This window comes from Mytilus edulis, chromosome 14 (assembly GCF_963676685.1).
Source record: "Mytilus edulis chromosome 14, xbMytEdul2.2, whole genome shotgun sequence".
Lineage (NCBI taxonomy): Eukaryota > Metazoa > Mollusca > Bivalvia > Mytilida > Mytilidae > Mytilus > Mytilus edulis.
Window position 1 is genome coordinate 48,820,724 of NC_092357.1, and position 14,232 is coordinate 48,834,955.

The 14,232-nt window shown below is 31.6% G+C and overlaps 1 protein-coding gene across 1 annotated transcript; it reads right to left on the reverse strand.

Moving 5' to 3' along the window:
* Positions 1 to 1,873: 1,873 nt before the first annotated feature.
* On the reverse strand, positions 1,874 to 11,746 carry LOC139502721 (transcription factor Sp9-like). Its single transcript, XM_071292285.1, has 2 exons — positions 11,592 to 11,746; positions 1,874 to 3,135 (listed from the first exon to the last, which is right to left on the reverse strand). Exons 1-2 carry the CDS (start codon positions 11,610 to 11,612, stop codon positions 1,951 to 1,953), a joined length of 1,206 nt encoding a protein of 401 aa, XP_071148386.1. The 5' UTR covers positions 11,613 to 11,746; the 3' UTR covers positions 1,874 to 1,950.
* Between the last annotated feature and the right edge of the window lie 2,486 nt (positions 11,747 to 14,232).

Here is a 14,232-nt window from a genome sequence, read left to right on the forward strand (position 1 = left end):
TGTATTTCATTTTTGCTAATGTGCTTTGTATATATGCCTGTTTTATGTTTCGTCGATACATATATGACGAGGCTCTGTACTTATACATTCCGTCATTGTGTTATTGTACTATGGTAAATTTGTTTGTCTTATATTGATTAAGATCATTATAATACAATGTTGACTTCTGTACTCCTTTTTTTCTTTTTACATTTTTACCTATTATGTCTGTTTGTTTCGTTCATCAGATTTAATCCTCCAGTTTCTACATAGGAAAATGCCTGTACCCAGTCAGGAATTTGACATTTATTATCCATGCATTCGTTTGATGAATTTGAGCTTTTGATTTTTCCGTTTGATTAGGGACTCTTCTTTTTGAATTTTCGAACGTGTTTTTCAACAGACTGTCGGCATTTAATGGGAACAAAATGTGACCATCTACTTGCCGACTTGTTTCTTTATTATTATGAGGCTGACTTCATGCAGGAACTTCTTAGGAAGAAAGATAAGAAGTTAGCAATAGCCTTTAACTGTACTTTCCGCTATATAGATGATGTTCTTTCACTAAATAATTCAAAATTTGGTGACTATGTGGAACGCATCTATCCCATCAAGCTAGAGATAAAAGATACTACAGATACAGTTAAGTCGGGCTCATATCTTGACTTACACCTAGAAATTGACAATGAGGGTCGGTTGAAAATAAAACTTTACGACAAAAGAGATGATTTCAGCTTTCCAATTGTGAACTTTCCATTTCTAAGTAGCAACATTCCAGCAGCACCTGCATATGGGGTATATATCTCCCAATTGATACGATATGGTTATGGAATAACCGTTTCACAAATGATATCGGATATGTTCCTTACGTCATAACTACAACCCCCCTCCCTTTCATGAATGTGACCTACCGAATTAGACTATTTACCGGATTTGTTATCACATATATAAGCAACACGACGGGTGCCACCTGTGGAGAAGGATCTGCTTAAACTTCCGGAGCACCTGAGATCACCCCTAGTTTTTTGGTGGGGTTCGTGTTGTTTATTCTTTAGTTTTCTATGTTGTGTCGTGAGTGCTGTTGTTTGTTTGTCTTTTTCATTTTTAGCCATGGCGTTGTCAGTTTGTTTTAGATTGATGAGTTTGACTGTGCCTTTTGTATCTTTCGTCCCTCTTTTATCAAAGGTACCACAGCCTTTTAATTTCAATCGTGGCCAAATGCGCGTTTCGTCTAAATCACTGACGCTCAGGTAAAATTAGTTAGAAAGGCAAACAAGTATATAAAGTTGAAGAGCATAGAGGACTCAAAATTCCAAAAAGTTGTGACAAATACGGCTTGAAGGTAGTTTATGCCTGGGATAAGAAAATCCTTAGTATTTCGAATAATTTATACTTTTGCACATAGTGCTTAATAAAAATGATCATTGATATTCATGTCAACAACGAAGTGCAGACTACTGGACTGGTTACAACCTCGGGGACAAAACGTCCACCAACAGTGGCATCGACCCAGTGGTGTAAAAGTTATCAAAGGTATAATTTGATACGCAAGACGGGCGTTTCGTCTACACACGACTCATCAGTGACGATCAGGTCTAAATCGTTTGAAAGTCAAACCGGGATATAAAGTTGAATAGTATTGAGGACCCAACATTTCCAAAAATTGTGCCAAATACGGCTAATGTAATCTATGTTTGGGATAAGAAAATCCTTAGTTTTTCGAACAATTAATATCTCTCCTGTTTTTAGTTTAATTTAAACATATTTATTTAGAGTGGATTGGGAAACAAGTTTTTCAGCTTTCTCCTGTTTTTGGTGAATGTAACCCATTCTAGTAAAACAACTTTGTATCAACATTTACAAAAATAAAATCATGGCATAGGAAAAAGAATCATTAGGCATCAACATATTTAATATATTTCAAAATAAAACATTTTCAGCAGTACAGTAACAAAGTTGTTTTAAAGCTTTCTATGATTTAGCACCAGGACTCGATTTTTTATCACCACTATTGTCAGAATCTTTGGTTTGTTCTGTTTTCTTATCATTGCATCCATGTGTTTTCGTATGTTTACTTAAATGATCACTGCGCATGAACCGTTTATTGCATATTGGGCAGGCGAATCTTTTTTCGCCAGTATGTGTCCTTAGATGGCGCTGTAATTCATCAGAACGAGTGAACCGTTTACCACAAAACAACCAATTACAAACAAAAGGCCGTTCTCCAGTATGCCAGCGTAAATGGGCTTTTAAATGTGAAGTCTTTCCATACACCTTGCCACATCCGGGAATATGACAGCTGTGCATAGCTTTCTTCCGCAACTGAGCAGCAGCGGGCCCAAGACGTTCTGCTTCTTGACAATTAGGACAATCACATGTAGCACGCCCATTAAGTCTTCTTTGGTTTTTAGTCATTGGCACATTACCTAGAACGGGTCTTGATAAGAATGGATTTAAGCTTGATGCAGTAATATCACTTTGAGGTGTAAACATAGATTTGTATCCATCTTGTAACATATGCTGGCTTGGTTGCATGTAAGGATTTGAACTGGTTCCTAAATGCGATAATGAATAGTCAGAAGTAGGGTAACTTTGCGGAAGTTGTGAATGGATGGATGGTGCCGTTACAGGTATGTCCGAATACCAGCTAGAGGGTGACGAATGCATATCCCACCATGAAGATGCATGTCCATTTGGTTGTGCATTTTCGCCTTTCATGTGAGTAATGTTCATATTGAGTGACCAAGATTCGTATGAATGTCCATTAACCGGAGGTATTCGAGAATAACCATTCCCAAACATTGACGCACTAGCACAATTATCAGACGCCATCTTTGGTGGATATGTAGGGGACGGTGTTTCGGATATTTGCTGTGACATACTACTTGATGGATGAATCCAATCGTTGCAAAGAGATTGTGATGTCATTGCAGGTGAGCGTCCATAGCACAAAGAAGGCACTGAAACTGAACCATTTAATCCGGGTAACCTTGAAGACGACAAATAAAGTGGATCCGGTGCTGACACTGCAGCAATCGGTCGTTTCCATGGATGAAATCCCTTACTTTCGGACAATGGCGAAGGACATCTATCACCAAGTTTATTGTATTGTGCTGCTAACATAGCAAGAGGTGCTCCTCCAAGATGATGGTGATCCTGCAAAAGAGAAACATTAATTTCAATGAAAGAACTGCAATAAAAATATATTTAAAAAAAGAAATATAAGCTCCTCAGAGCTTTTAACAAACACCAGACACAAGAACAGGACTGCCACTTACGCTAGACACCTCGTCATATGAGTATTTTAACATTGTCTAGCATTGTCTTGTGTTTTTAATTCTAATAAAATTGAGGCGCAAAATATTTGGTAATTAAAAAAACATGTTTTAGTTTTATATGCGAAGCTTTTCTGGCTAAAGCATGCCGCCCCATCTTGTAATTTAAAGAATCGATGTCAATTATCAAACAGACGGACGGACACCAAAATTGAAACCTACTCCAAGATCGGGTATAAGAATAGAGAAAACGAATAACTGGGAACATAGAATAGCAATATAAGGTATTTCCTTTATTTCTTGATTGATCAAGGTCGTGAAATTACATATTTAGAGAATTTTCCATAAAAGTATATGTTGTTCCTGTAAGCATTAAGATACCATTTGAGATACGCCTTGAATTATTAAATTTTTCGATTAGTGTAAATTGGAATAAGCAACAGATATCAGGAAACAAAATCCTTAAAACTTCTGTTATTTAGATTAAATTATTTTTCTGCATATATAGAGAAAAAAAGAATATTAATACTAAATTAATCGATACAGCCTTTTGGTACTGATTGAACCCATTCCATCCTGTTTCACACAATCTCGCTGTTCAATATGACATTTTGCTGTCTAATTACAATAAAAGCGATTCAAACTTTCATATTTGTTTTCATCTTTAATCGACCAGAAATAACATCCGCCATGATGAAATTGCTATAAGTTATTAGACAGCACCTCAAAGCTAGAAAATCACATATGGATAGTAGGTATAGAAGAGATCTTTAGAAGTCTATTTCTTTGCTTTAAAGTATTCATCAAAGGGCTACAATTTTGTGGTACATTGTAGTAAAATGTAAATTTAATGCGGGATAGTATTGTCCGCCATTGACCTGTGTCATTTCGAGGTACTATTCAGCGCGGGACTGTAAAACAGGATTTGAGAATCCTTTTAATCAGATTTTTCACGACATCAAAAGATAACACGTTTTACTCTCAGTGGGTTCCGATATTATGGGGAAAACGATTCAATGCTGTTTACACCCTATTCATCTTCCGATCTAATTCATATAATAAAGAAGTTATCATGTTATGGTTTGGAATTCAAATGACATCGCCATTATGTGGCGCGGTAATAATTTCCTTAACACTTGACCTTTAGTAACAACTATTGAATACAACGGCTCACAAATCATTCCATAGAGGGCTCCAAACCTAACAGATATAGACCTGCAGGGACGTTTTTATCCTTAAGCAGTTACTGCGTTTAATGTTGAGTAAACAGGATTTAATCTATTTTAGTTTATTTTTAATTCAGTGAGATAGGAAGAAGTCTGTGACATACTTGAAATTTAAACTTGAATCTTTTTTAATTTTGTTTTAATATCAGAAAAGTCAAAATTAATTATCTTCATTTACATTTGAAAAAAAATCCTTTTGGAGGAACTATTGATATCATTATTTTAATTTAAAAAAAGCGGCAACATGCCGCACTTTGGACCATAGATGGATTCGGCTGTTTTGTTTATGTCCGTTTTTGGTTATATATATATACATATATCTTCAACTGTTTTACATCTTTGGCTTTCTAGCGGAACTGATGGAGTATTTCCTGATTTCAATACAAGCAAAATATCTTGCCGGTTGCTGAAATTGCTGTTACTGTGCCGGCAATATTTTCGAAATTTTAAGTTTGTTGATATAAATCATAAAGTGCAAATGTAACGTATTATATAAAAACAAGATAAGCATTAAGATAAATAATCCTTTTGCTCTTAAAATGTTATACATTTGTTTTGATAAATCAGTCACAATTTGTTGAAATTGAAGAAATCTGTTAAAAAATCTAGCTCAGTAAGAAGCTTGTATCGTTATTTTTTTACGATGAAGTGTCGCTTACGATCTTATCAAAATACTGATTATTAAATGATTATAAATTATGTTTTTATGTCCTCAAGTTCATCGCCAGCTGCGCTCCACCTCTGCTTAAATGTTCGTCTTTTTGAATTAGTGTCAATTTTAATAATAGTTAATTTAAACGATAATAATTGTTCTGCAAAATTCGGCATTTTATTACAAATTGAAAAACTCCAGATCGCATTTTAACTTTTGGACACATAAAAAAAATGACAAGTTGTCGCTCAAAGCTAAAAAAACTAAAATATAGTTTATGATCTTATGACGCTTATTATCGTTTCGTGAAAAATATACGCATCGTGCAAATGATTACAGAACGAAAAGTTGGTTGTTTTTATTTAACTAATTGTTTTGCACAGACTTAAAGGCAACTTTGTTGGAATATCATGTTCTAGCAATTTTAAAATCTAGCGTATATATATATCAGTTGGTACAAAATATAAAATAGTGCAAAAATGTAACCAATGTCATGGAGATTCTATCTTAATTTAAACTTTTGACTTCCATGGCTCAAAGATAAACATTTTGCTAGCTACAAAGATTTGCCATGATATTTGAATTTTGTTCCATGGTTTTTCTCAAGGATTTGTATACAAGAGTCTTAATATACCAATCCTTGTTCCATATGTATAGGTTAAAAGACATACTTGGAGATCTTTTTACTTGTATAATCATTTTTTTGGGGGGGGGGGGGGGGGCAATTTAAATTGTTATTATATAATTTATAATTATAAAATTTATCGGCCTCCTGTCTCCTGCCAGAACAAATTTTTCCGTCATGCAGGTAGTAAACTAGATTTAGTAAAATCAAATATATTTCATAAACTATACAGAGAAATGTTTTGACTTTAACAGTGCTTAACAAATTACATCAGGTCTTTGATAATAGATTTTAATAAAAAAAAAATATCCACAAAATGAGTAAAGCAAGACATTGACATATATGGTTGGTAGGTAATACAACTATACATTTTTTGGGCCTTATTTAGAAAACGTACAATACATTTTTTATCTATATGATGTGGTTTTTTTTCCAGTTAACAATTTTATCATTAAGCACAATATTATCAAAAATTCACAGAGAAGAAGATTAAATAGTATACATGAAGAAATAGACATTATACCTTTCAAAGAAAATATAAAGATTTTAATTTCTAGTAATATGTTGTCATTGTTCACAGAAATTGTTAAAACATCAAAGTTTAAGGACAGGATACGTATTGGTTGTACTGAACACTTTGTATGATCTTATTTTTTTTTTAATCTTGCAAAAGAAGTGGCATTAAACATATTAAGCATGCAGTTATAGCTTATGTCACCGTCTTGGATTTGCTACAAAACTTAATACATGCATTTCATATAAATTTTATTTTAATATGTCATTTTTGTTTTAAATTCTAGTAGCAATTTCATTTTTCTAATTATAAGGTATCCAGAACATAATCCAATATTATTATCAGTACATGTATTGTTAAATAACTCTCTTCCTAGGGTTAGGGTGTTTTGTTAACACCTATATTAAGATCGAACACCGATAAAAAGTATTGACAAGATTTTTTGCCGGAAGGGACACGGTTACCTGATTCGGAGATCCCAGGTGGTACATCTTTACTTACTTTAAACTATATTAAGTACAATTGTGCCTCAAGGTTGCCACACGCAAAAACATCGGCGCTTTAGATCACATCTTATCTGAAGATGTTTAATTTAATGAAAAATTAGCTTATATGATTACTTTAACACTCAAATGAACAGCTTTGTGTTGGGTTTATAGTAAATATCTTTGATCCGTAAGTTGAAATACGGGAATTAGATAAAAAGTTGTAACTTAAAAATAAATTGAATGTTTTAATTATTAAAATGTTTGATCGTTATATCCGCATCTCTTTCTTGTTGGTTTAAATGAAAACAGCGGTTGAGTAAAGTTTGGGGAACGGTTATTTCCACCTATGTAATTTCGCTGTCGCGAATTGATCGGAATGTGAGGGTGTTTCGTTATAATATATTAATACATGTGTAAATGCACAAATAAACATGAAAATATAGTTAAACATTCTGATAAATTAAAGGTGTGCTGAAGGAATTCATCAATATTTTTTTGCTGCCATTTTCACTTAATACAAGTGAGAAATTCTTGCTCACTGAATTCACTAAGGAGATATATAGATATAGGAAGATGTGGTGTGAGTGCCAGTGAGACAACTCTCCATCCAAATAACAATTTATAAAAGTAAACCATTATAGGTCAATGTACGGCCTTCAACACGGAGCCTTGGCTCACACCGAACAGCAAGATATAAAGGGCCCCAAAATTACTAGTGTTAAACCATTCAAACGGGAAAACCAGCGGTCTAATCTAGTATGATTGCCAATGAAACAAATAAACACCAGAGACCAAAATAAATAGATGTATCTTGCGTGACGGCCTTTGACAATGAGCAAAACAATTAGCAGTCCTCGACATGGCAAAAAGCAAAGGAATTCGAAGGAGAAAAACATTGTTTGTTTTAGGTCTATTTGTTCAAATGTTCATGGTTGGTTGTTCGTTTGTTTGGTTTGTTTCATTCTACATGTATGTAAATTTGCATATTGCATCATTATAACATTAAAATAGAAGATCGGATAGGAATGTTTATGAGACAACCATTGGATTAAGGAAGTTAGGAATTATGGGTCATCGTACACTAGACCTTCAACATAAAGTACACTATATAAGGTTCCTAGGTACCGAGATGCCTTTTGTTGGTCTCATATGTACATGATGAGGAATATTCTATGCCGATCAATCTGAAATCGGGATCAAATATTTAATATAATATTTACCTAATTTTCATTTTATAATAATTGATAATATAAGAAACTTATATTTTTTCTTTCATTATAAGATATGAGTGAAATTGCACAGTCACTTTCTCCGTTTTAGTCTTTTAAAATGTCAAATTACTGTTTCTCAAAAGTACATTTATACATTTAATGCTCTTTGTGAGTTTTCTTCTTTAAATGCTGTCTTTATCGTGAAACACCATTAGGGAATTGGTGATAAATTAAGAACTATCAAAATGTTAATATTTTGTATTTAGACAAAATTAACTGTTAAAATTCCGTATAAAATTGTTAAGCTATTTCTATTGAAATTTTAAACATCAGAAAATTATATGTGACACATGTTTCAGATTTTTATTGTGTGTATCTTTTAAAATCTCCTCAAATTCGTGACCCCTGAAAGATAATCATTTCTACTTTATCGGTTAATATTTCTTCTACTAAATATTTCAAACAAATAAGATAAGGTTCACACAAGTGCAAATACTAGAAAAAAAATACTCGAGATGAGGTTTGTAAAAAATTTAAATGAAATTGTAATTCTATCTTTCCGTTGAGGAATGAAGTTTAAACACAAAAACGAAAATGAAAATATTGGATTTGTAAGGTGTTTTAAATAAATAGACTGCTTCTCATCTCCTTATAGAATTTTTTTAATTGGATTGAAAATAAATTGAAATGTGCTTGAAAAGACCATGAAAAAGGGTAAGGTATAATGAATCATTCACACACACTAAATTCTTTTCTGAAGGTTCATCAGGAAAACTGATCGAACAAGTAGAAAAATTATCTATGAAATTGCAAAGACTTGAAAAATACTGAAACATTTTCACCACACTGGAGAAATGATTGAATAAGTAGAAAAATTATCTGTGAAATTGCAAAGACTTGAAAAATATTGACACTTTTTATCAAGGTGTTGGCCACTGAAGATATGATAAATAAAGAAATAATTACATACATAAATAAATAATTATGTTAACCGTTACAAGAGATAAAATAAATATTCCAGCTCTCCCTTGACACCATCTGCAAGTATGGTCTTGAGGAAACGATGATAGTCCGTCGGAAGGGGACGATAAATGGCTGACCCGTTTCAGTGAATTTTGAATAAAAAATTTAAACATCAAATTTGAATGCTATGTTACCATTTAGAAAATACTGTTTCTATGGCTTTATATCTTAACATTCTTAGTTTATATAACTAAGTTTATAACTTACTCGGACAAGGTTAATCCTGGGAAACGGTAGTATGAGTATATGCTACAATATATATTACTGGTTAATCTAAGATACATTTGGTTATTTGTCATGTCCCTTTAGACATATAACCTTCTGGTTTTATGGTCTTATACATCATAACCTTTTTAAATTTTAGGGTTTTGAGCGTTTTTTGGGAAGGTAAATCCAGAGAAGCATTTTATATTTAGCTGCACGAAAAAAAAGTCATAATCATTTTAAACAATATCACATGACGTATGTTATCAGAAAAAATATTGTAATAAATTCTTCTGTCATTTTCAATCAACACTGAAGTTTTTTTGTCGAACATGTGCTTTCCATGTGTTATAAATTGTAAAGTAAACCGATCAGAGTTACAAATAAATTAAGCTGATAGGAATATGTCAATGACAGAGCTACCAAAAACGTTCAAAAAGACCAAAGACATCCCGAACTGTATGTTTTGGAACTAGTTCATTAATGGTATTTATATGATATATATATATATAAAATGATATTTTATGCTTCGTCAAGTCTCTCTTGATTCTACAGTTAAATTAGCACTATCAACAATAATTTGTTATAATAGACTAACAACAAAGAATTATTAATTTTCAAAAAACGCCATAAAATTCATGCATATATAGGTTGCCTTTTCACTTTTAGTTTTATTCTAACCTATCCCATCAACGAACACGAAACTGAAATATTTAATTAGGATATAAATTAAAGAATATTACCATAACGGGACATGGTCGAATGTAAAATAAAATTATACTATATCAAAAAATATGTACATTTTTTTACAAACCTATTCGATTCTCAGAAACTTTCCTGTACCAATTATCAAAAACTTTCTCAGATATCCAAATGTTTTATTTGTTACGAAAAAAAGTCATTAGTTTTACAAATGTTATTTTAAAGACTCTTAAAACCCTCCAAATACTGTTTTAAGTAGACTTCAAACAAACTAGTGGACAAAAGGATCTTAGCAGTCACTCTTTCAAAGCTATCTCTTAAAGAAAATCAAAATTAGTCCTATTTTATCTTAGTAGTATTGGTTAGTATTATAGGTGTATTGCGTGCGACGCACGGAGCATAATACTTATTTGAACCCGACCCGATTAACAAAAGGACTAAGTAATTAGTGGTGCCCCTTGCCTGATAACCTCAGATATAATATTATATTTGTGCAAAGCGTGAAAAACCCCGTAAATGGAGAACATAGAAGTTCAAGCTTATAAATCGGCACCCCGATCGGTACGGACTTAAATAAAGGGTATACAATTTCATCAGACTGCTAACCGGAAAAGTTAGAACTTGTTGTTTACAAAACAATTACACGAAATTTAATCTTGTTTTATTTTTTATCAGTATACCTCTTATGTATAGTAAATGCGTTTTCTGTATTGTGAATTTTACGAGTTTAAACATTTTAAGATATATTTAAGTTTTGGTTGGACACAGGTGTTTGTAATTGGCCAACATATACAATGATATGCATTTTATTCTTTGAAATTTGTGTCTTTGATATTTTTAGGTTTCTTATAAAACTTTTCCACAAAGCGAAAATAATGATCATCCATCTTTAATCTTGTGTATTCTGAATTTGACATCATTTTCACATTTTTCAAAATCATTTATAAATAAAATTCAACTTGAAACTACAATTGAAGTTTTAAAATTTCGCTTTACCAGGGTTCAAGTACTTGTTGACATAGATCTCTATTTCACAAAGCAAATTTAGTAAGATATATTTTAAAAGAATATACATTCGTTTTAAGTTGTCTATTTTCTAAAGTGTTTTTGTTGTTGTTAAAATGTTGAAAGGGAGAAATAAAGACATGAAGGGTCAGAGCTCGGATGAAGGGTATAATTAAATGAGACAGCAACCCTACAACTTTAAGAATTTGATAATTTGATAAATTATATTCTTAAATTGATGAACATTTCATTTTCCACAGACTTGATAGTTGATGAAAAATTAAGATACAAACATTAGTTTCCCCTAAAAAAATAAACCATGCATGTGCGTTCGAATAATGGATGGATGGAATATTGCTTCAAAATAAAAAGAAAAAATAACTGATCTAGCTAATAATTTTTAATTCATGTCTTCATTAGATATCAAAATAGTTCCTGTCATTTGTCTTGGGTATATATAATTTCTTCAATATTTAGTTAGTTCAAAGCACATAACACTTAAGCTCAGCACTCAAGAAACACATACAAAGTCTTTAGGTGTCAAGTGCACAAAAGTCGAAGTGCAATAAATGTTTAAGTATGATGATTGTATTAACTACGCATCTTTTTGATAATCAAACTGTGAACAAACGAACGTCCATTTCAAAACAAAATAATTATTTAAAAAATCGATGCGAATACACTTACCCCAATTATAGTTGCGGCCATGATGAAATTTGTATAAATAATAATGTATAAAATTATCCCTGTTTGTCATCTGCAATCCATACCAACAAAATTAAGTGTTACATATCTCGCAGAAGTACATATTAAATTTGTTCAGTCCCTCCTTTTCCCCGCCCGGTATTTACTCCGTGTATTACTATAGCTCAACCAATAGCCGCCTCAAGCGCAGACGTAAACCTGATTGACAAATTCTTTCGGAAACGCCTCCTTTTCATTGAAATCATCCTTCCGAATAGAAATGGGATTATTTATGGTTGCGCAAGATGATAGTCGACCGAATCAATTAAATTAATTTATTACAATATTATGAGAGTTGAAAGTGACTTTTGTTGATTGAAAAGGGATAATGATAGTTTTAAAATTCAATATATGACATATTTTAAAATTAAGTTGTGATCTTGGTGTAATATATATATCCTTGTGAATTGTACAAAATGTCCGTTTGTAAAATTTTACACATATTTTATTACCTAAATTGTACTTAAGTCCCCGTAACTTAAGCTTAAATAATATGTGCATTTTGGTGACTTCAAAGCAAATTGAATATACATATGTTGCAGAATATTGGTATTTGTAATTACAACTATTTATTAATTTATTTCTTTTGACATGGAATTACTACACAATAGGAAATTGTACATTTGAAAAGCTCTTAATTGAATGATCCGTCTGGGGTGTTACAAAGTCCAATATAATAATTTGTATTTACTTTTATTACTATTTTAACAATTGATTATGCAGGTTTTCCGTTCCTTTAACTCATACATCTATTTATTAATCTATTTATTAATTAATTCTACTAAAAGTCACTTGTTGAACCTCTTCAATTCATTATATTCTATTTTATTTTCAATATAGAGATCTGCATGTATTACTTATATTAGACACATTAATAAATACAACTGCATGTTGAATATTAACGTAATATTGTATTATATTTAAAAACTATTCTGCATTTGATAGTTGGTTTGGATAAAAGATGTTTGAATACGTTCGTCAAAGAGCAATCCGAAGACAAAAACCAAATAAAAAAAAAAATTAAAAAAAATCGACGAAGTGAATATTCAACGCACAAACAAGACCCCTAAAAAAGAAGTCGTGAGGAATTATGAGGGTCTGTTACGGTGATTAGGTATCTCCTTTTTTTATCCTTTAATTTTCAAAACAAATTTTTCTCATTCCGTTTCGTTATTCTATTTTTTGCTGTTCTTTTTTTCGCAGTTCATTTTTCATTTTTGTCTTTTAATTTCTATTCTGTAAACCCCGAATATATATTCTTAAATATATTTTTTTAAGAGAATATGGAATTGGAAAGAAATTTTCAGATTACTAACAATAAAAACGCGTATATAGAGCATTCTAATAAATCTACTATCAGCCATATATACTTGTTTATTTTTGTATTATTTGGTCTCTTGTGCAGAGTTGTCTCACTGTCAATCATACCATACTATCTTCTTTTTTGTAATAATATTATTAGTAACATTGTGTTAGTGACCCCATATATATCACGTTATAGGGGTTTCAAGTTACAGTGTTAGAATACTGTCTTTATCGATGGTTTATTTATTTGGTAATGTCGTTGAGTTGGATAAGTACGGAAGCGTATTAGCGCCGCAAATTTTTTTTTAATTTTTCTTCCTATGTTTGCGTTATAACGCAAACCTTTGCGTTATAACGCAAACATTTGCGATATAACGCAAACCTTTGCGTTACAACGCAAACCTTTGCGATATAACGCAAACCTTTGCGTTATAACGCAAACATTTGCGTTTAACGCAAACCTTTTGCGTTTTAACGCAAACCTTTGCGTTATAACGCAAACCTTTGTTTTATCTTATTTCTTATTTAAGATTCAAAGGAAACAGTAGTTATTAATGGAGGAGGCTGTATATGATAAAATTTATCACCTTTGTAGTAATTGCAAAGTAAACTGCTAGAATAATTATCAATGACTAATAATGAGCAGAATAATATAAGAAGATGTGGTATGAGTGCCAATAAGAAAACTCTCCATCTAAGTCACTATTCGTAAAAGTAAACCATCATAGGCCGAATTACGGTTTTCAACACGGAGCATTGGCTCACACTTAACAACAAACTATAAAGGTCCCCAAAAACGATATCCAAGTTACTACTAGTATATATATTACAAAGAAAATTGTGTAAATTGAGGTTATACCTAAGAAAAAAATCAACCCTGCTAATATAGCTATAACCGAATATAAATATACTTCCAAAGTAAGCTGTCGTTTGAGAACTGTGTAAAGTAGGTTAGATTCAAACAAGCTACCATTTGGCAATAAATGTATAGAATGAAGATGTTTTATTAATAAAATGTTGTTCTCTCTATTTAAATTGCTACCCAAGCATCTTAAAAATACTTCATTATATTGAAACGAAAATTCAATGACTTTCTATCAAAGAATCTTGATCATATTCTGAGATTTAAAAAAAAAGTTTCCTTATTAATAATTCATTTTAAAGCAGAAAGATCATTTTTTCTATTTGACTTGGAGGTTTCACAATTGTATGACATTATTTTTGATCTTTCAAATTTAATATGACTATATACTAAACTATATCTATTTTCTTGTTAAAT

Coding starts and splice junctions, on each gene's coding strand:
- LOC139502721 (XM_071292285.1), bottom strand. CDS start 11,612: ATGGCCGCAACTATAATTGGG. Junction 3,136..11,591: donor TGGCCGCAACTATAATTGGG/GTAAGTGTATTC, acceptor TCTCTTTTGCAG/GATCACCATCATCTTGGAGG.